The sequence below is a fragment of the Limulus polyphemus genome, unplaced genomic scaffold (assembly GCF_000517525.1).
Source record: "Limulus polyphemus unplaced genomic scaffold, Limulus_polyphemus-2.1.2 Scaffold379, whole genome shotgun sequence".
Lineage (NCBI taxonomy): Eukaryota > Metazoa > Arthropoda > Merostomata > Xiphosura > Limulidae > Limulus > Limulus polyphemus.
In genome coordinates, this window is record NW_013665989.1 from 413,584 (window position 1) to 429,084 (window position 15,501).

The following is a 15,501-nucleotide window of genomic DNA, read 5'->3' on the forward strand; positions in this document are numbered from 1 at the left end:
TCCTTTCAGGTTGAGACCAAGAAAATTAAATGTTTCACACCTATGAAATTTACAAAGTAAGTTCATGCATAAACTTTATAGTCAACCAATAAATGAAACTGAGGTATTTAGTAAACTTAACATAATTCAGAATTATTCTCACAGCCACTGTATAGTTATACTATACTCAACCAATGAGTAGGATAGAATCCCTGTTTCTATAATCACAGTACACAAGAAACTTTTCACAGTATACATCATTTGTGTATCCTTTTTGCCTTTAAGTTTATTGAACACAAAAATCTTTACAACATTACAGTCTGGTATCATTTACAACAAGTGCTCAACAGACAGGAAACAGATCTGAAATGTTATTGGCTTAAAATTCTTTAAAGAGAAAAAATGTTGAAATTATTTAAGTACTCACAGACATACTAACACAATCAATCCATGAACTTGTAACTTGAGAACGTTTCCACAGTATAAGGCTGTTACCAGTTTTTATTTTATATAAAATCTTCTGTGTCTACTTAACAAAACTTACTAGGTTATGAGAATTATATACAAAACTGTATAATTCAATATGTAATATAAGATATTTCCTTAAAATTATAAACCAATGTATTTGAGTGACAGACTATCTCAGAGAAGCCGCTACTTGGATGTTTGTGATTTCAATATTAGAAATAATGCACACCAAGACAGAGAGAGAAAAAAGAAACTGACATGGAGGTGAAAATTTCCACAAAGACCATAATGCAATGATAAATTTTGGAAAAAGATAAAAAAAAGTTTTAAAATATTATCCTGCTTAATAATGTGTATTCAGATGCAATAAAAAGGAGGAAAAAACCTAAAGAAAAATTATCTATTCTCGACAACTGAAACAAAGGACAAAGAATAGCAAATAAAATAATATAAGAACAATATAGAAAGAAGTATGAAAACGTATATATTTTAGTAATATACAGATTAAACTACAATTCAAAAAATGGTAAACACATGGAGGAAATGGCACAATTTCATTTTAAAGAATGCAAAAAAAAAATAAATTCACACACACATGGATACACACAGTCATTGCTTGAAGCAAGTTTGGCAGACTAGTCAATCTTTTCTAGAGCAAGCCATTCCTCAACTATAAATCCCCTCTCCCCAAACAATAGAACTAAGATGACTAGTTGGACCATGATGTCCAGGTTATATTTAAACAACTTTTAATAAAAATAATGTTTGAACTAATTGTTTACACATAAAATTATTGATTTAATGTGGAAAAGAGCAGCTGAGGTATAGAATTACTAATATTATTATTGTAATATGATAAGTAGTTATAAAATGCCTTCAGGACTGAAATATTTCTTTAAAATGTGAAATAAATTAAACAATGTGCTATAAAACAATTGCAAGTCTAGACATTTCCTTCAAAAATTGAATTTTCTTCAGTGGAGCAAAAAATGACCTAAGAATATGAAATGCTAATAAATTTCCTGAAAAACATCTCCATCTATAGAATAATGTATCTTCCCACATCAGTAGAAAATCTAGGTAAGAATCCTAAAACAAAAGGGCATATTTGGAACTAACAACAGGTTTGTTTTTCTTGAAAACATGAAAAATTTTTAAGGCCTGGTTCCTGGTTTGACTTCTTTAAAAAAGAAAAGACAACCCTTTTTTATTTCATTTTCTTTTTGTGGTTATGGTATTCTTGTCATCAGACAAAAACATCACATACTTAACAAACCTATTAAATTGTGATAGTTCCTCCAACTCGGTAGAAACATCAAATAATATATTTCCAATGAGATTTAAGGCCCTTGCCATGTATCTGTACAATGTAAAAAAAAAAAAAAAGTTTCAAAGGAGTGGCCTATGGCCCCAGAAAGAATCCAGTATTGAATTGAGATGGACCTTATTTCTATACATACAATAGTTATACAAGATGAAATTCAAAAACTTTCAAAGCTTCAAAAAAAAGGGAATCCTTAGATCAGAGCTCATAATATTTAATTTTATAATACAACAGAGCTAACAATCCATGAAAATATCAACAAAACATGCCCAGATAGTTTTTAAATGGACTTAAAAAGTGCTTTTCACTTATATTGACTCCGTGGACAACCATCAGAGTCTAGAAGAACGAGCAAAACAGATGGCTGGCTCAACTTGATTGAAATTGATTTTTTTCACAAGAAAAAAGTGATTGAAGATATAATAAGAATTTTTTTAAAAAAGAGAGCATATTGTTTTCAGAAACTGTATGAAAACCACAGTTCACTCTCTGCAACGATATGCTATGTATCTCATGCAGGCATATCCTGTGCAAATGTTTGGTTTGATGGTATCAGCTGCCAAATACACTGAAATATATAAGAGATCATTAATTCAAATGCAAAGATATAAGCCAAGCACCCGAGAAGTTCTGGAGATTAACTGTACCTGGTATTAGGAATATTGTGGGCTACCTGTCTCAAGGAATCATTTGTAAGAAAAAGGGAATTAAGAGATACACCTTTTGTTCCAAATATGGGTTGGAATTAAGTTTGCTGGTAATGCTTTTTTTTTATTTCAACCAATAAAACTAAAAACCTCCCCATACCCAAATGCCCCCCCCCTTTTTATCATCATTGGCAGATAGTGTTTAACATCTTGTATTTTTGTGAACATTTTCAGTATTAGTAAAATTCTGAAATACACATTTTTGAACAGGAACTTCTTTAAGTAAGACTGAATTTATCTAAGACATAGGAAAATGAGAACATTCATTTTTATAAGAGGAGAAATGAATAGAGACAGGCAGCCCAGGAATCGAATGCCAGAGCCAAGACAGCTAGCTATACACTCCTTCTAGGAAAATGAATGTTTTTTAATTTCTTGTGCTCACCAGGTGTCCTTCTGCTTTTACTCTTTCTTCACAAATCACTAAAAATCCTGTGATTGTCTTAGCCAGTTTAGATTGAGAAGGTGGCTTAGCTCTGGTTGAGGCAGATCAATAAGAAACTGGAAAAATTAGCAGAAACTTTAGCACTCAGTGCCAGCAAGGGATGGTGTACGTTACATGGCTGGGAATCTGCACCTGGCCAGCTCTGAAATCCTGTGTGCTCGGAATTGATGTGTGATGTGTTTCAGGAACTATGGCCTGTTGCATTATGCTGAGAATGTGAAGAGTCATCTGATGATCCATGACCCACTGGTGAGGATGGAAGGGCTGCATCCTTGCGGGGTGGCATGCGCTCATTTATTTTATCCAAGCCTTTAGCCTCTTCAAAGCTGGTAATTCTGTGATGTGGAGAAAATCCTGCCAGCTCTGAAGAAGAAACAGAGACAATCAAATCTGTGTACCTTACAAACATACAATTGTTTTTTATTTCTCTTGTGTGAAAATTGGATCAACTAAATTACTCATTAAAATACAAATATCACCAAAATGTTTGCATTCACCAAACAATTACACAATAATCTCCCAATTTTTTTTTACAAAACAAACAAAAAATAAGGTAATACCTATGAATAAATATCATCAGCTAACTTTCCTAACCATTTATTCCCAAAATAACACCACCTAACTTTTTTAGCCCCAGAAAAAACAACACTAGCTTACTTTCCTTACCCTAGATAACATTATAATTACATATCTCCCTAGTTCCAGAAAACAATATCAACAGCTAATTTTTTAACCTCAAATAACATTATCTTCCAAACACCAGTTAACTTGCTAAGCCCCATACAACAGTATCATCAACTTCATTGCAAGTGTGTTCTAGGAGTATTTTACGAAACTGAACAAATGTATACATGATAAACCTCTGTTAATTGTCAGTATTCCTCTACTTTGAAGTTTCTTTTGTTGATGTATGTCTCTGTACTAGGCCCTAATTAAGACAATAAGTAACCCAAAAAATACAAAACTAGAACCCAATTTACAATTTTTGAAATAAAAAGAATAACAAATGCTTCTTTCGTTCAAAATTCAGCTGGAAATGAAGTGCTGCAAATGTGTTAAAGTATTCTAGTGATTGAATATTTAAACCCATTTCTAAACAAGAATACCTCTGCTGTTCTTTTTATCTTAAACCATAATTCTTTTACTTACCATTCTTCAAAGAGGTTCGACCACCAGAAAGTGCTCCTAGCGGTAAAGTTCCAGTTGGAGTCAGGCCTTTCAGTTGAAGAACACTCTCACTTTCCTCCCTAATTTTAGTAAATAGTGACAGCAGATATCTTAAAGTAAGGTATGCTAAAGAGATTTTAATAATGTTCACCTTTATCATTATTTAGAACATCATTTTACTTTATACAGATAAAATAGAGTAAAAGATTCAAACTTATTTCACAGAAAAATATGTAATCTTCACAGCACTGCTATATAATATAATATTCTAATAATAACACTATTAAACTAGTAATTACTGGGAATTTTCAGTTCAGTCTATTGATGGCTATTTTGTTACCACAGAATTATTTTTTCAAACTCAAGAAATGTCATAGTAACTTCATTACTACTGGTAAAAATTAACAGTAAGAAAACAGAAACTGCTATTATAATTACTTGTAATGTCAAATAAAAGTCATATTCACTAATAACATTAATTAAAAAAAGTATCCACTCAGAAACACAATAGAAACATTCAGGTATTGTCCAGTTCTAACCATTGTTATTAAGAAAGTAATTTTATCCTTCAAACAGAAATGCTGTAGTAATGAGATATAGGATACTAACAAGAATTATAGTAACTAGAGAAAACCAGATCGTTAATCCAATCCTCACCTACATGATATAATATGTCAAAATATAAACAGCTTTTGCAATGTACCTTTCATGTAAGCTAAAAATACATAGAGAAAATACCAAATTGTAAACCCTATCCACACACAAGTTACATTTTCAAAACATAATGCTAAATAATAATTTTTATTGGCAAATTATAAATTTGCCAATAAAAAAATTTAAGTTATTACACAATATTCTGTACACCAAACTTCTTTAAGATTCTACAGTTTAAATGGTAATCAGAGTTTACAATTATACATGTATCTTAATAAAACAAGTTAAATAAATTCAACGTTTATTTAAGTTTTATAGATATATCTACTTTAAACTGAAAACAGAACATTAAGTTTAACATATATTGTTACAAACATATAACTAGGATGTTCTCTGTCTGCCATAAAACAACTTCCTTATAACAAACACACCTAACACATACAGATGTTTTCACTATCACTACAACAAACAGTAGAATGTCCCTTGACTACCAGCTGATGTATTTACTGTCACTACAACAAACAGTAGAATGTTCTTTGTGTTTTGTTTTATACCTGCCAAGAAAAGTTTTCATTACTACAAATACACTTGCACAATGACCTCTGACCACCACATTGATATATTTATTGTTACTATAACAAACAGTAGAATGTTCCTTGACTACCACACTGGTGTATTCACTGTCACTGTAACAAACAGTAGAATGTCCCTCAACTACCACACTTAGGCATTCACTGTCACTGTAACAAATAGTAGAATGTCCCTCGACTACCACACTTAGGCATTCACTGTCACTGTAACAAATAGTAGTATTTTCCTTGACTACCACACTGAGGTATTCACTGTCACTGTAACAAATAGTAGAATGTCCCTCGACTACCACACTGAGGTATTCACTGTCACTATAACTAAAATTAGAATGCTTCTTGACTACACACTGATGTATTTACTGTCACTATAACAAACAGAAGAATACTTCTTGACTACACACTGATGTATTTACTGTCACTAAAACAAACTGTATAATATTCCTTGACTACCACACTGATGTGTTCATTATCACTAAAACAAAGAGTAGTATGTTTCTTGACTACACACTGATGTATTCACTGTCACTATAACAAACAGAAGAATGTTTTTTGACTACCACACTGATGTATTCGCTGTTCCAAATACACCTGTAGCATGATCCCTGACTACCATTCTGATTTATTCAAGTCACAATCATAACTGTAGGATCTTATGAATCTTCTATGGATGAGAAACTACCTGAGTTTCAAATACTTATAATGTTTAAAGTACATACCTAAGAACAGAAAACACTCTAGCCATTTTGCCTATGGCTCTGATCTTGTTACGGATTACTTCTTTTCTAGCACCTGCCGTACCACCTAAGGAAGCAAATTTGTGTAATTTATAGTACAGTACACTTTGTTATGAACAAAGTACTTATTTCTACTTATAAAAATATAAATAATAGCTACATTAACAAGTCATATATGAAGTTACAAATGATAAAAACAAGGATTATCTATAACAGAGAAAAAAAATAAACGTATAATATTGATAAATAAAAATATTTATAATTGTCTCAGAATAAGTATTCATATTATTAAGTTCTAAGTTCTTTCAAACTTTTTCTTACAACCCACTAACTATCTACACTCTATATACTTCATATCCATAGACAATATATTGTTTAGACCTATGTATTCCTAACAGTCTTAATATTAAGACAACTAATGTTCAGATCAGCCACTTTAACACAAGAAATTTTTAGTTTCTGAAACCTAATATCATTTTTGAACTAGATATATTCAAACAACTAATGTATAATGTTCATATGAATTACCAGCTCTGACTGAAAAACTGTCATGAGATTTCAAAGATGACACAGCAAAAGATCTTTAAAAAATAAACAAATGGTTACATTTAGACAAGAGACATTTAAGTTCAGATTAATCATATTTACACTAGGCAATACAAATTTACTAATATTGCTTATGTCCCAAACTGACACAACTGGGTTACTAATTAAATAATGAAACAAAATGAAATAAAAAGTGAAGCCAAACATTATAAATACTTTTTATTTTAATGCAGAGTTAACGTGAAAAAATATCAAAAGTAAATTTGGAGAAAACCTTGAGAAAATCCCACCAGAGATAGTATTAATGAATAATTCAAATTAATACTCTAATAAAGAATCAAAATCAATGGGATTCAAGTCATCTAAATAATAAATATAATGCTCCAACCCCTGCCTACAAAACTATCAGTCCACCTTAAAATTCAACAACCCCAATTTCTTAGTTCCATAATAACTCAATATTATTTTTCTAATAGTGGTTTCAGGGTCCCTTCCATAAAAAGAAATTTTTACAAGTTTATTTCCTACTCCACATCAATTAATCTTGTATTTTCCTGTAAATTCATTCCAGAATAACCATGAAACAAAAATTTTCAGGGATCATTTACATAAGTAACTATTTTAAAATATAACTGAATGAACCTAAATATATTAAAGGTATTTTTCATTCTGAAACTTAAAACTTTCAAAAAGAGAAACACTTTATATTAACCTTTAATGCCAGATTTCATTTTATAAGTTATTTATTAATCACAAACACCTTGAATTAATAAGTTTGAACTAAGCAAAGGAAAGAACTTAACTGAAATATGTGAACAAAAAAGGTAATTACTTACGACAATTTCCATTAGAAGAACAAAAAGATAAGAATAATCTCACAATTCACCTTCAAATGTGTCATCTCCTTCAGACATGAGTTCGTCATCTGAACAAATACTTAGCACATTCACCAACATTTCAGTAACTAGAAAAATGAAAAATAATCAAAGAATTAATACTACTGAAAACATTTCTGTAACTAGGATAAAAACAAAAGGAGTCAAAACATTTGTTTAACTATAATGGTACAAAAAGAGTAAAAACATTTCTGAAACTAGAATAAAACAAAAAGAGTAAAAACACCTTGGTAACTATGGTAAAACAAAAGAAGTGAAACATCACTACTGATAATAATATTACAACATGGACAAAATCTCTGTAGAAACTACAAAATGGTCAACAATATATCTATAACAAGGAAAGAAACAAACTGAAAAAAATATAAAACTTCAATACTAAACTAACTAGATACAAAATCAGAGAAATAAACACAGCTTTAACTAGAACAAACACAACACTAGAACATTAAAGTAATTAAATCTAACTAATTCATCAACATTTCAGTAACTATACTAAAAATACACCTCCATCACACTGCACTTTCAGTGCAATACAAGCACTTTAAAATGCTTTGATATTTTATACAGATTTATTCTCTACATTTAGTACAAAATATTGGTGAAACACATTTCATCATACCCCATCACATGCCCCTAGTCATCACTGTCTATAATGTATGCTCTAAACACTATTGAAACCACACTTTCCTCTTTACTTCTGAAATAAGCAGTTTTCAGATTTGTCATCAGCTGCCAAACGACAGATCTTGTAATGTTTTACATACTTAGAGGTCAAAGATAGTGATGCACTAACCACTGCCGAAGGACTGCCAAAGAGTTACATACTATCTTGCTCTTTTGACCATTTGAAAGATCTTTGCTCCTACCATTTTTCTCAAAGACTACAAATAAACATTTATGGGGCTCAAGCAGTTACTCAACATGTCACATAATGTATTTTATCTAGCAAACAGAGTGCTCTACAAATGTGTACAGGAAGTTCTATTAAAATTGCCAGTTAGTATACTTTATATATTGAACTGCTGTTAATCTAGAATACTATCATTATGTTTTCTTTTCTCTGTTTTCATTATTTACCGAAATGGCAAGAAAAAAGATCATATTATAAAAGGAAAACAAATTAAACATTAGTAATGAGAAAACATATTAACAAAATAAAAAAAACAAAAAAATTATAATTTCATCAGTAACATATATACTTGTTTCCTTAAAAAAAAAATTACTTTCCACGTCCTCAGTATAAATATTCCAAGAATTTATTATTAGGAGGACTAGATGTTCACAAAATAATGTTTTAAAACTATATTTTTATAAAATAAAGTAACAACCAAAATGACTATTACAAAAACTAACTTGAATAGAAAGAATTCAACAGCTTTACTTGATTTTTTAAAAACTATACACACATATATGTATAACATCTATGTTACCTTTTTCTCCCACAAAAGGCAAAGACCATGTAAAAACGTCCATGAAGTTTGGCAGCCAATATGGATGTGGAGAGCAGTTAAACTGTCTTATATTCATCACATTATTTTCATACTTCAGGACAGCAGCTTAACAAAAAAAAAACTTTAATCTTTAAAAAGAGGACTAAGAATTCCTTGAATTTATTGTTTTAATTAAAATCATTAAATTTGAAAAAAATAGACATACATCTATATCTAAAATTCTGTGATATTAGGATGACTTATAAATCCTCAAAAAGTGCATATTTTATAGTTGATTAGAATATCAACAGTTTGCCCATACTGTGACTATTTTCCCTTATAAATCACTTCATAACCACAATCAATTTTGTTAGAAACTGTACTGATACACATCTTAATTGAGCTTTAATAACATATCTAAATTTATATGAATCAACATCTTAATAATTTCAATAACTCTACATTTAGGCACTTTTATTAAATTTCAATGCACTCCTTAGCTTAGCTTCCTTGAAGTAACTAGTCATTCATGTTTATGCCATTCCATAATGTATGAAAAGAACATTGTATTATTTCATCACTTCTTCAAACATAAAAGTTCTTACATAATAATAACATCAAAAACAAACCCATATGATATTCTCTGACCACCAACCCAATGTGTTCGGTGTCAAAATCACATCTGTAGGGTATTCCCTGATGACCATACTAATGTGTTTCCTGTAAAACTAGCTTGTAGGGCATTTCTAAATATCTAAATGTACCATATCAATGTGTGTTCACTGACTCAAGCACATCTGCAGGATGTTCCCTAATGACCATACTAATGTCTTCACTGAAAAAACAACTTGTAGGGCATTTCTAACTACCTATATATATATATATATATACTATAGCAATGTGTTCACTAATCCAAACACAGATGCAGGATGTTCTTTGACCACTGCACTAATGTGTTTTCTGTTATAAATCAACTTTCACAATATTCCCAGGCTGTAACATCCAAGTGTTCACTGTCAGAAACACTTATTGATATGTCTGCTAAATACCTCATCAGTATTTTTACTTCCAAAAAATGTTACCTGGATATCATAGCATAATCTAAGCATTTATCATGACTAACCTTTATTATTATACACATCCAAATAATTGGGTGCGGAGAAAATGGTAATGAGAGAGGGAAAACCTGTTGTTTGACTCTTCCTGTACATACGATACCTGAAGAAACAAACATTATATTCATAAAATTTACACTACCATTGAAAAATTTAACTTTTCTTCTAGAAAACCCAATAGTCTAATCATGCTTGAAGACGGGTTGAATGGGTAATGAAGAAATATACAACGTTTCGCCAAAGTTTTGTCATCATCAGGTACGTTGTACATTTGCTGTTCTGTTAAACTTATATTAAAGTTTTTCTTCACTACCCATTCAAGCCATCTCCAAGCATTATTAGTCTCAAAGTGGGTTCCTCGTCATCGAATAGTCTAATCATAAACAAAAAAGGATTTTGTATAATATTGGCTGCAAAAAAGTTAACATTGTATATTGTAGAAATATTAGTGAAACTTTGCAGGAATTTATATTTTCTTTTAATCCTGTTTTTAGACATTTTTTTAATTTCTTTAGAGTTAAAATGCTTTTGATAATTTCAGTAATTAGTCACTAACTCAAGTAAATTTATAATAAATCTCTATATATACCCATTTTATCTTCTATTTATTTTAATATAACGTCTATAGACATCATCATCTCTTAGTATACATTTATTTCACCATGACTTATATTAACTAAAGTACTAGAAAAATTCACCTTAAGAAAGGGATGCTTTATCTAGCAGTTTCATTTTAATATCAACCTTTGACATTAACCATAGCCTGTACTCTGTTACAAACATCTGATGCCATTCTTTGGTACAAGTATGATAGCATGCACACTAACCCTCTTGCAATATACCACATATGTTGCCTATCCGTTCTGCACCTAAAATAGTATTCTAAAATGTCCCAAAGTATTTGAATTAAAGTTAGGTTGCATATATTAGTTGGCCAACCCAGATTCTGAATATTTTTTGTCTCAAACCACTGCTAAACACTGCAAAAGGTATGGTACATTATCATGCTGAGAAGAATATGGTCATTCCTCATACAATTTCATCCATGCAGAAAGTGCAGTATTTCCCAGAAATTCATGATACAACAAGACTTGTATTAATCCCTTAATTATAACCATTTGACCAAATCCAAACTAGCTAAGACAGGCTCATTTCATAATTCTACTTCACCACTCTTGATATTTATAATTCACTCAATTGCTTTCAAACAGACTTATCAATTAAAATCAAATAATAAAAACCAGTATTCACCACTCCACATAATGATTATTCATTATCCTTCAGCTCAATTCTAACTCTCAGGACAACAAAAAGGCTAACACCTTGCTTCACAGCTGTGATAAGTGGCTTATGGTCTGCAGTGATTCATGAAATCCAGCAACATGGAGCTTCGTACTCAGAGTAGTAATGCTGGCATGAGGACTGACACTTTCACTAAAGCCCTGGGTAAACATTTAGGGTGATCTTCCATTTCTTCAGCACATTACGCGTAATATATTCAGGTATACATAGGCAAAATGAAATGTACTGGAAGATCTATTGTTTCTTTTCCTCGTAGTAATTTGACTCGAAGCTGGCTTTCTGTAGCTGCTGCTGATCTTTATATATCTTTTGTAGAAATACACCATAGCACATATGTACAAAAACTCAATGGAGAATGGTCCATTAATAGCTAAGGATACATTATCCAAACACCTCTGACCAACAGGTAAGTTACTTTAATATGACTCACTTATGTGGTCAACAACACCTACAATATACAGTTAAGTTACAGATTTATCTGGCTGTCTTCAGATCTTACTTTCAAGTGATTCTTCTTCGAGGGTTTCTTTTATTATTACAAATACTGCAGTTGCCAACCTTATTTCTCCATTTTTCACAAAGCAACAGTAAACTTCTAGCTTATAGGAACTTTATAAAGTCAGAGTTAAACAAAAAAGACACTCATAAAATATTAATTAGAATCCTAGCAACAACTCAATATAAAATCAAAAGAAACAATCCTTATTGAAAGTTCAAACTGCAACATTCATAAGATTTTGATTTCATTCTTTAGCAGATTCTCAATTGTCAGATATTTTTCTCTTCTGTGTATATTTTTTAAAGTCACTTACAACACAGGCAGCAACAAAAATAATAGCAAAAACACAGACCTAAAATAGATGTCTGACAATAAGCTATAACATAATATCATGTCATACATATATATATGTGTGTGCTTGAAGTCCAGAAACCTGATCAGAAAAAGATCTCTTCTCTGAACATGTTCTACTCACCCTGCATCCTGGGCTTCATGTGCTCGAATTATTGAAAGTAAATTATTCTGCTGAAGGAACTCACAGCATGCTGCATAGCTGAAATATATATATAAAATATAAATGTACAAGTACCACAAAATTTATCATTCAAGTAAGACTGATACTTAGAAAACATTAACTTCTCATTCTAATGTACAGAGTAGCAATGTTTAGTAAAAATTTAAAACAGTTTTCTATGAAAGTGATCTCATGTAAGCCTTAAGAAACTAGTGCAAATAGGTTGATATTAATAAGAAATTACTCCACAGGGTATTTCATGTAACTAAATCAAATGGAAGAATTGCCCTTAAGAATAGCTGGCTAAGGGCAGTTGTGACTCAAATCCTCAAAAGTTTTTTGTTTTTTCTGATAAAGTTACAGCATTCATTTCAGTGGCATTATGGGCTGTTATAGTTTTCTACTTTGACATTTAATGAGATCGTGTAATAGTAATTCCTTAGTAAAAAGAGAGAAGAAGATAACCCTAAAAGCAGTAGTTGAAAAAGATGGAAAGCAATTCTAAAAGCATTTTAAAAGGAAAAAGTAGGATTAAATTATTTTAAACTTTAAAAAGCATAATTTAGCCATTAAACAAAATAACATTTTTTGTTTAGTCAAGAAATATATTGTTGTAACATTGTTCCCTCATTAGTAGGTTCTTTTAAATTATCTGGTGGCAATAATTCAACATCAAATTCACTTAACAAGAACAAATTAGCATTAGTTCTTCCTTAATGTTTCTTTATAGACATGTACATACACTTTTGTAACTTATTATACACTCTCATTTAAAGCCACTATGCTACACTAATGTAAAAATCAACCTACTTGTACAAAGTAATTCAATATGTGTGATAGCTAACACAGATCCAAAAATGTAAGCATTCTGACTGATTCACTCTACCAGCTAGAAAACAGTTCAAGCTTCTTAATGCTTCACTGTTTCACTGCAAGCTCACCCATGTTTATAAGCTAACCGTTGTTCTAGATATTCAGCAAAGCCTCTAGGTTTTCATGACATTAATTAAGAATATTCTAGGCTTAGTCTCACAATCTTACTTGATCTCAACGTCATGCACCCTCCAGCAAATATCTAAATTACAATGTAAAATATATAGCTTATAACAATATCATTAAATATATGGAATAGGTTCAGGTTCTAGGTTATCTCCTGTTAACTAATTTATTTATATGTCATTAAGAAAAAACAATGGTTGGAAGAATGCCCTTACGAGTTTAAACCAATTCAGTACACATGATATGTTAATGTTCCATTTTTCATTCTTAAAAATAAAAGTCAAATAATATGATTTTTAATTATTTGAATAGCAAACAATATCAGGTTTAAAGTAGATATGATGAGGACTGTAAATTACAATTTTTGGATGTTTTAATACATAATAATAATAATTATTTCAATTTTCAAAATGATGACGTTTTCTGTATAAAAAAAAAAAGACATTTACAGGCTATGTAGTTTATATCAAAGGAATTTGAGAATATTGAAATGTAAGTGACATAAAAATGACTCAAAACTATTGAATCCTTAGAAAATATCTGCATAAAAAGTTTCAAATGTAATGATGGTGGTTGATAAATCATATTAACCTACCATATGTAAGTAGGTGTTCTATCATTTAGAGTTATGAAACAATTAAAGGAAAGCATTGTGTCATGAGGTTTATCCACAAGTTCAGTAACAATATATATTTTCAAATCAGTATGCAAATTGTTTTTTAGATTTAAAGATACCATCCAAAATTACAGAACTTTAAAGTTATTTATTTGTATGAATGTTCTAGAAGTAATGTTAGGTATGTTATATCTACCCCAAGAACATTAGAGGCCAGAATTAGGGAGCATTCAAATCTGAGATCATAGAATAATTAAAATTATATTTATTAAATTACTGTGATATAACCCTAGAAAAAATATTTTAAGATTACTGCTAGAGCTAATGATATGGAACAATGTTGTATTACATAGTTTACTAATAAGTAGGTTAAAACCAAACTATGTGAAGTGAATAGCGCCACTGAATTACTGTTACACTTACAGTTTGTATATATGTATGGTTATATTCCTTAACACTAAGTAGACATACATCTGTTCATTATTACATATTATATTTTATATAAATGTGCGCAATAATACTTGATGAAGTATATAACTGTTTATATAGAACACTTTACAAACAACGTTATCAAAAACAAAGGGTTTTCAGAACTATCATAAATCACATGGGATATGATGGGTTAAGCTTGTACAGGACCCCTGAACATACATAAAACAAATGGAAAATGACACATCAGCCCTTACCCAAATTAAGTTAGCTATCTTGCCAACAGTAATGTAAACATCAGTCAATGGTCTAATTTTAATAACAATCGTTTCACTCAGATCGTTCACAACAGCAGTTTCTAGGGATCATCGCTACCGTCTCCGTTTTTGGAAGACAATAGACAAACGCTCGCCCTTAGGCTAACTTAGTAAGTACACTTCAAACTGGAAAATATTTTTGCAAACAATGTTGATCCTACTAGATGGCGCTCTACTAACAAAATTAGTTTTAAAATAAATACGCGCTTGAGCCATCTGTAACTACAAACGATACCCACAGTACGCGTATGTTTGAACGTCAACCTAAGGTGATCCCATACATAACTTGTGCAATAAACTGAACCTTTTTTTCTTTCAAATGTTAAATTAATAACTAGACTTTGCACATAGCAAAAATGTTCTTATTTCGTGGCTTCACGTTTCATTTATTATATTACATGTTTATTCGGGAGCTGTTAAGGACAGCTATAGTTTCCACCATGATATTTCCTGTTTTTTTAACCACGTGACATCACACCAACACCAAGAATTGTGTGATGTCCTAAAATTATATATCGGAGTATGAAACTTTGAACAGGTTGATTTACATTAACAATACATAAGCTAACTGACTACAACAACTAAGCCAAGTGTTTCATGATTAAATAGTTTAATGCAAAAATGGAGGAAAAGGAACCAATATCCCAAGTATTCTCCCAATCTAAGATGAGTGTTTAATCTGTTGTATGGAATTAATAGCTTCAGCAAATTACATTCAAGTTATAGTTAGGAACTTGCTTAATGACGTTCTTGTTACATCAAATCTT

General features: G+C 30.6%; 1 protein-coding gene across 1 annotated transcript; it reads right to left on the minus strand.

Moving 5' to 3' along the window:
* Positions 1-247: 247 nt before the first annotated feature.
* LOC106457833 (serine/threonine-protein phosphatase 2B catalytic subunit beta isoform-like) lies at positions 248-12,421 on the minus strand. Its single transcript, XM_013917282.2, has 7 exons — positions 12,335-12,421; positions 10,067-10,161; positions 8,944-9,069; positions 7,501-7,578; positions 6,051-6,135; positions 4,073-4,170; positions 248-3,286 (listed from the first exon to the last, which is right to left on the minus strand). The coding sequence occupies exons 2-7, from the start codon at positions 10,152-10,154 to the stop codon at positions 3,105-3,107; spliced, it is 657 nt and encodes a 218-aa protein (XP_013772736.2). The 5' UTR covers positions 10,155-10,161; positions 12,335-12,421; the 3' UTR covers positions 248-3,104.
* Positions 12,422-15,501: the final 3,080 nt, after the last annotated feature.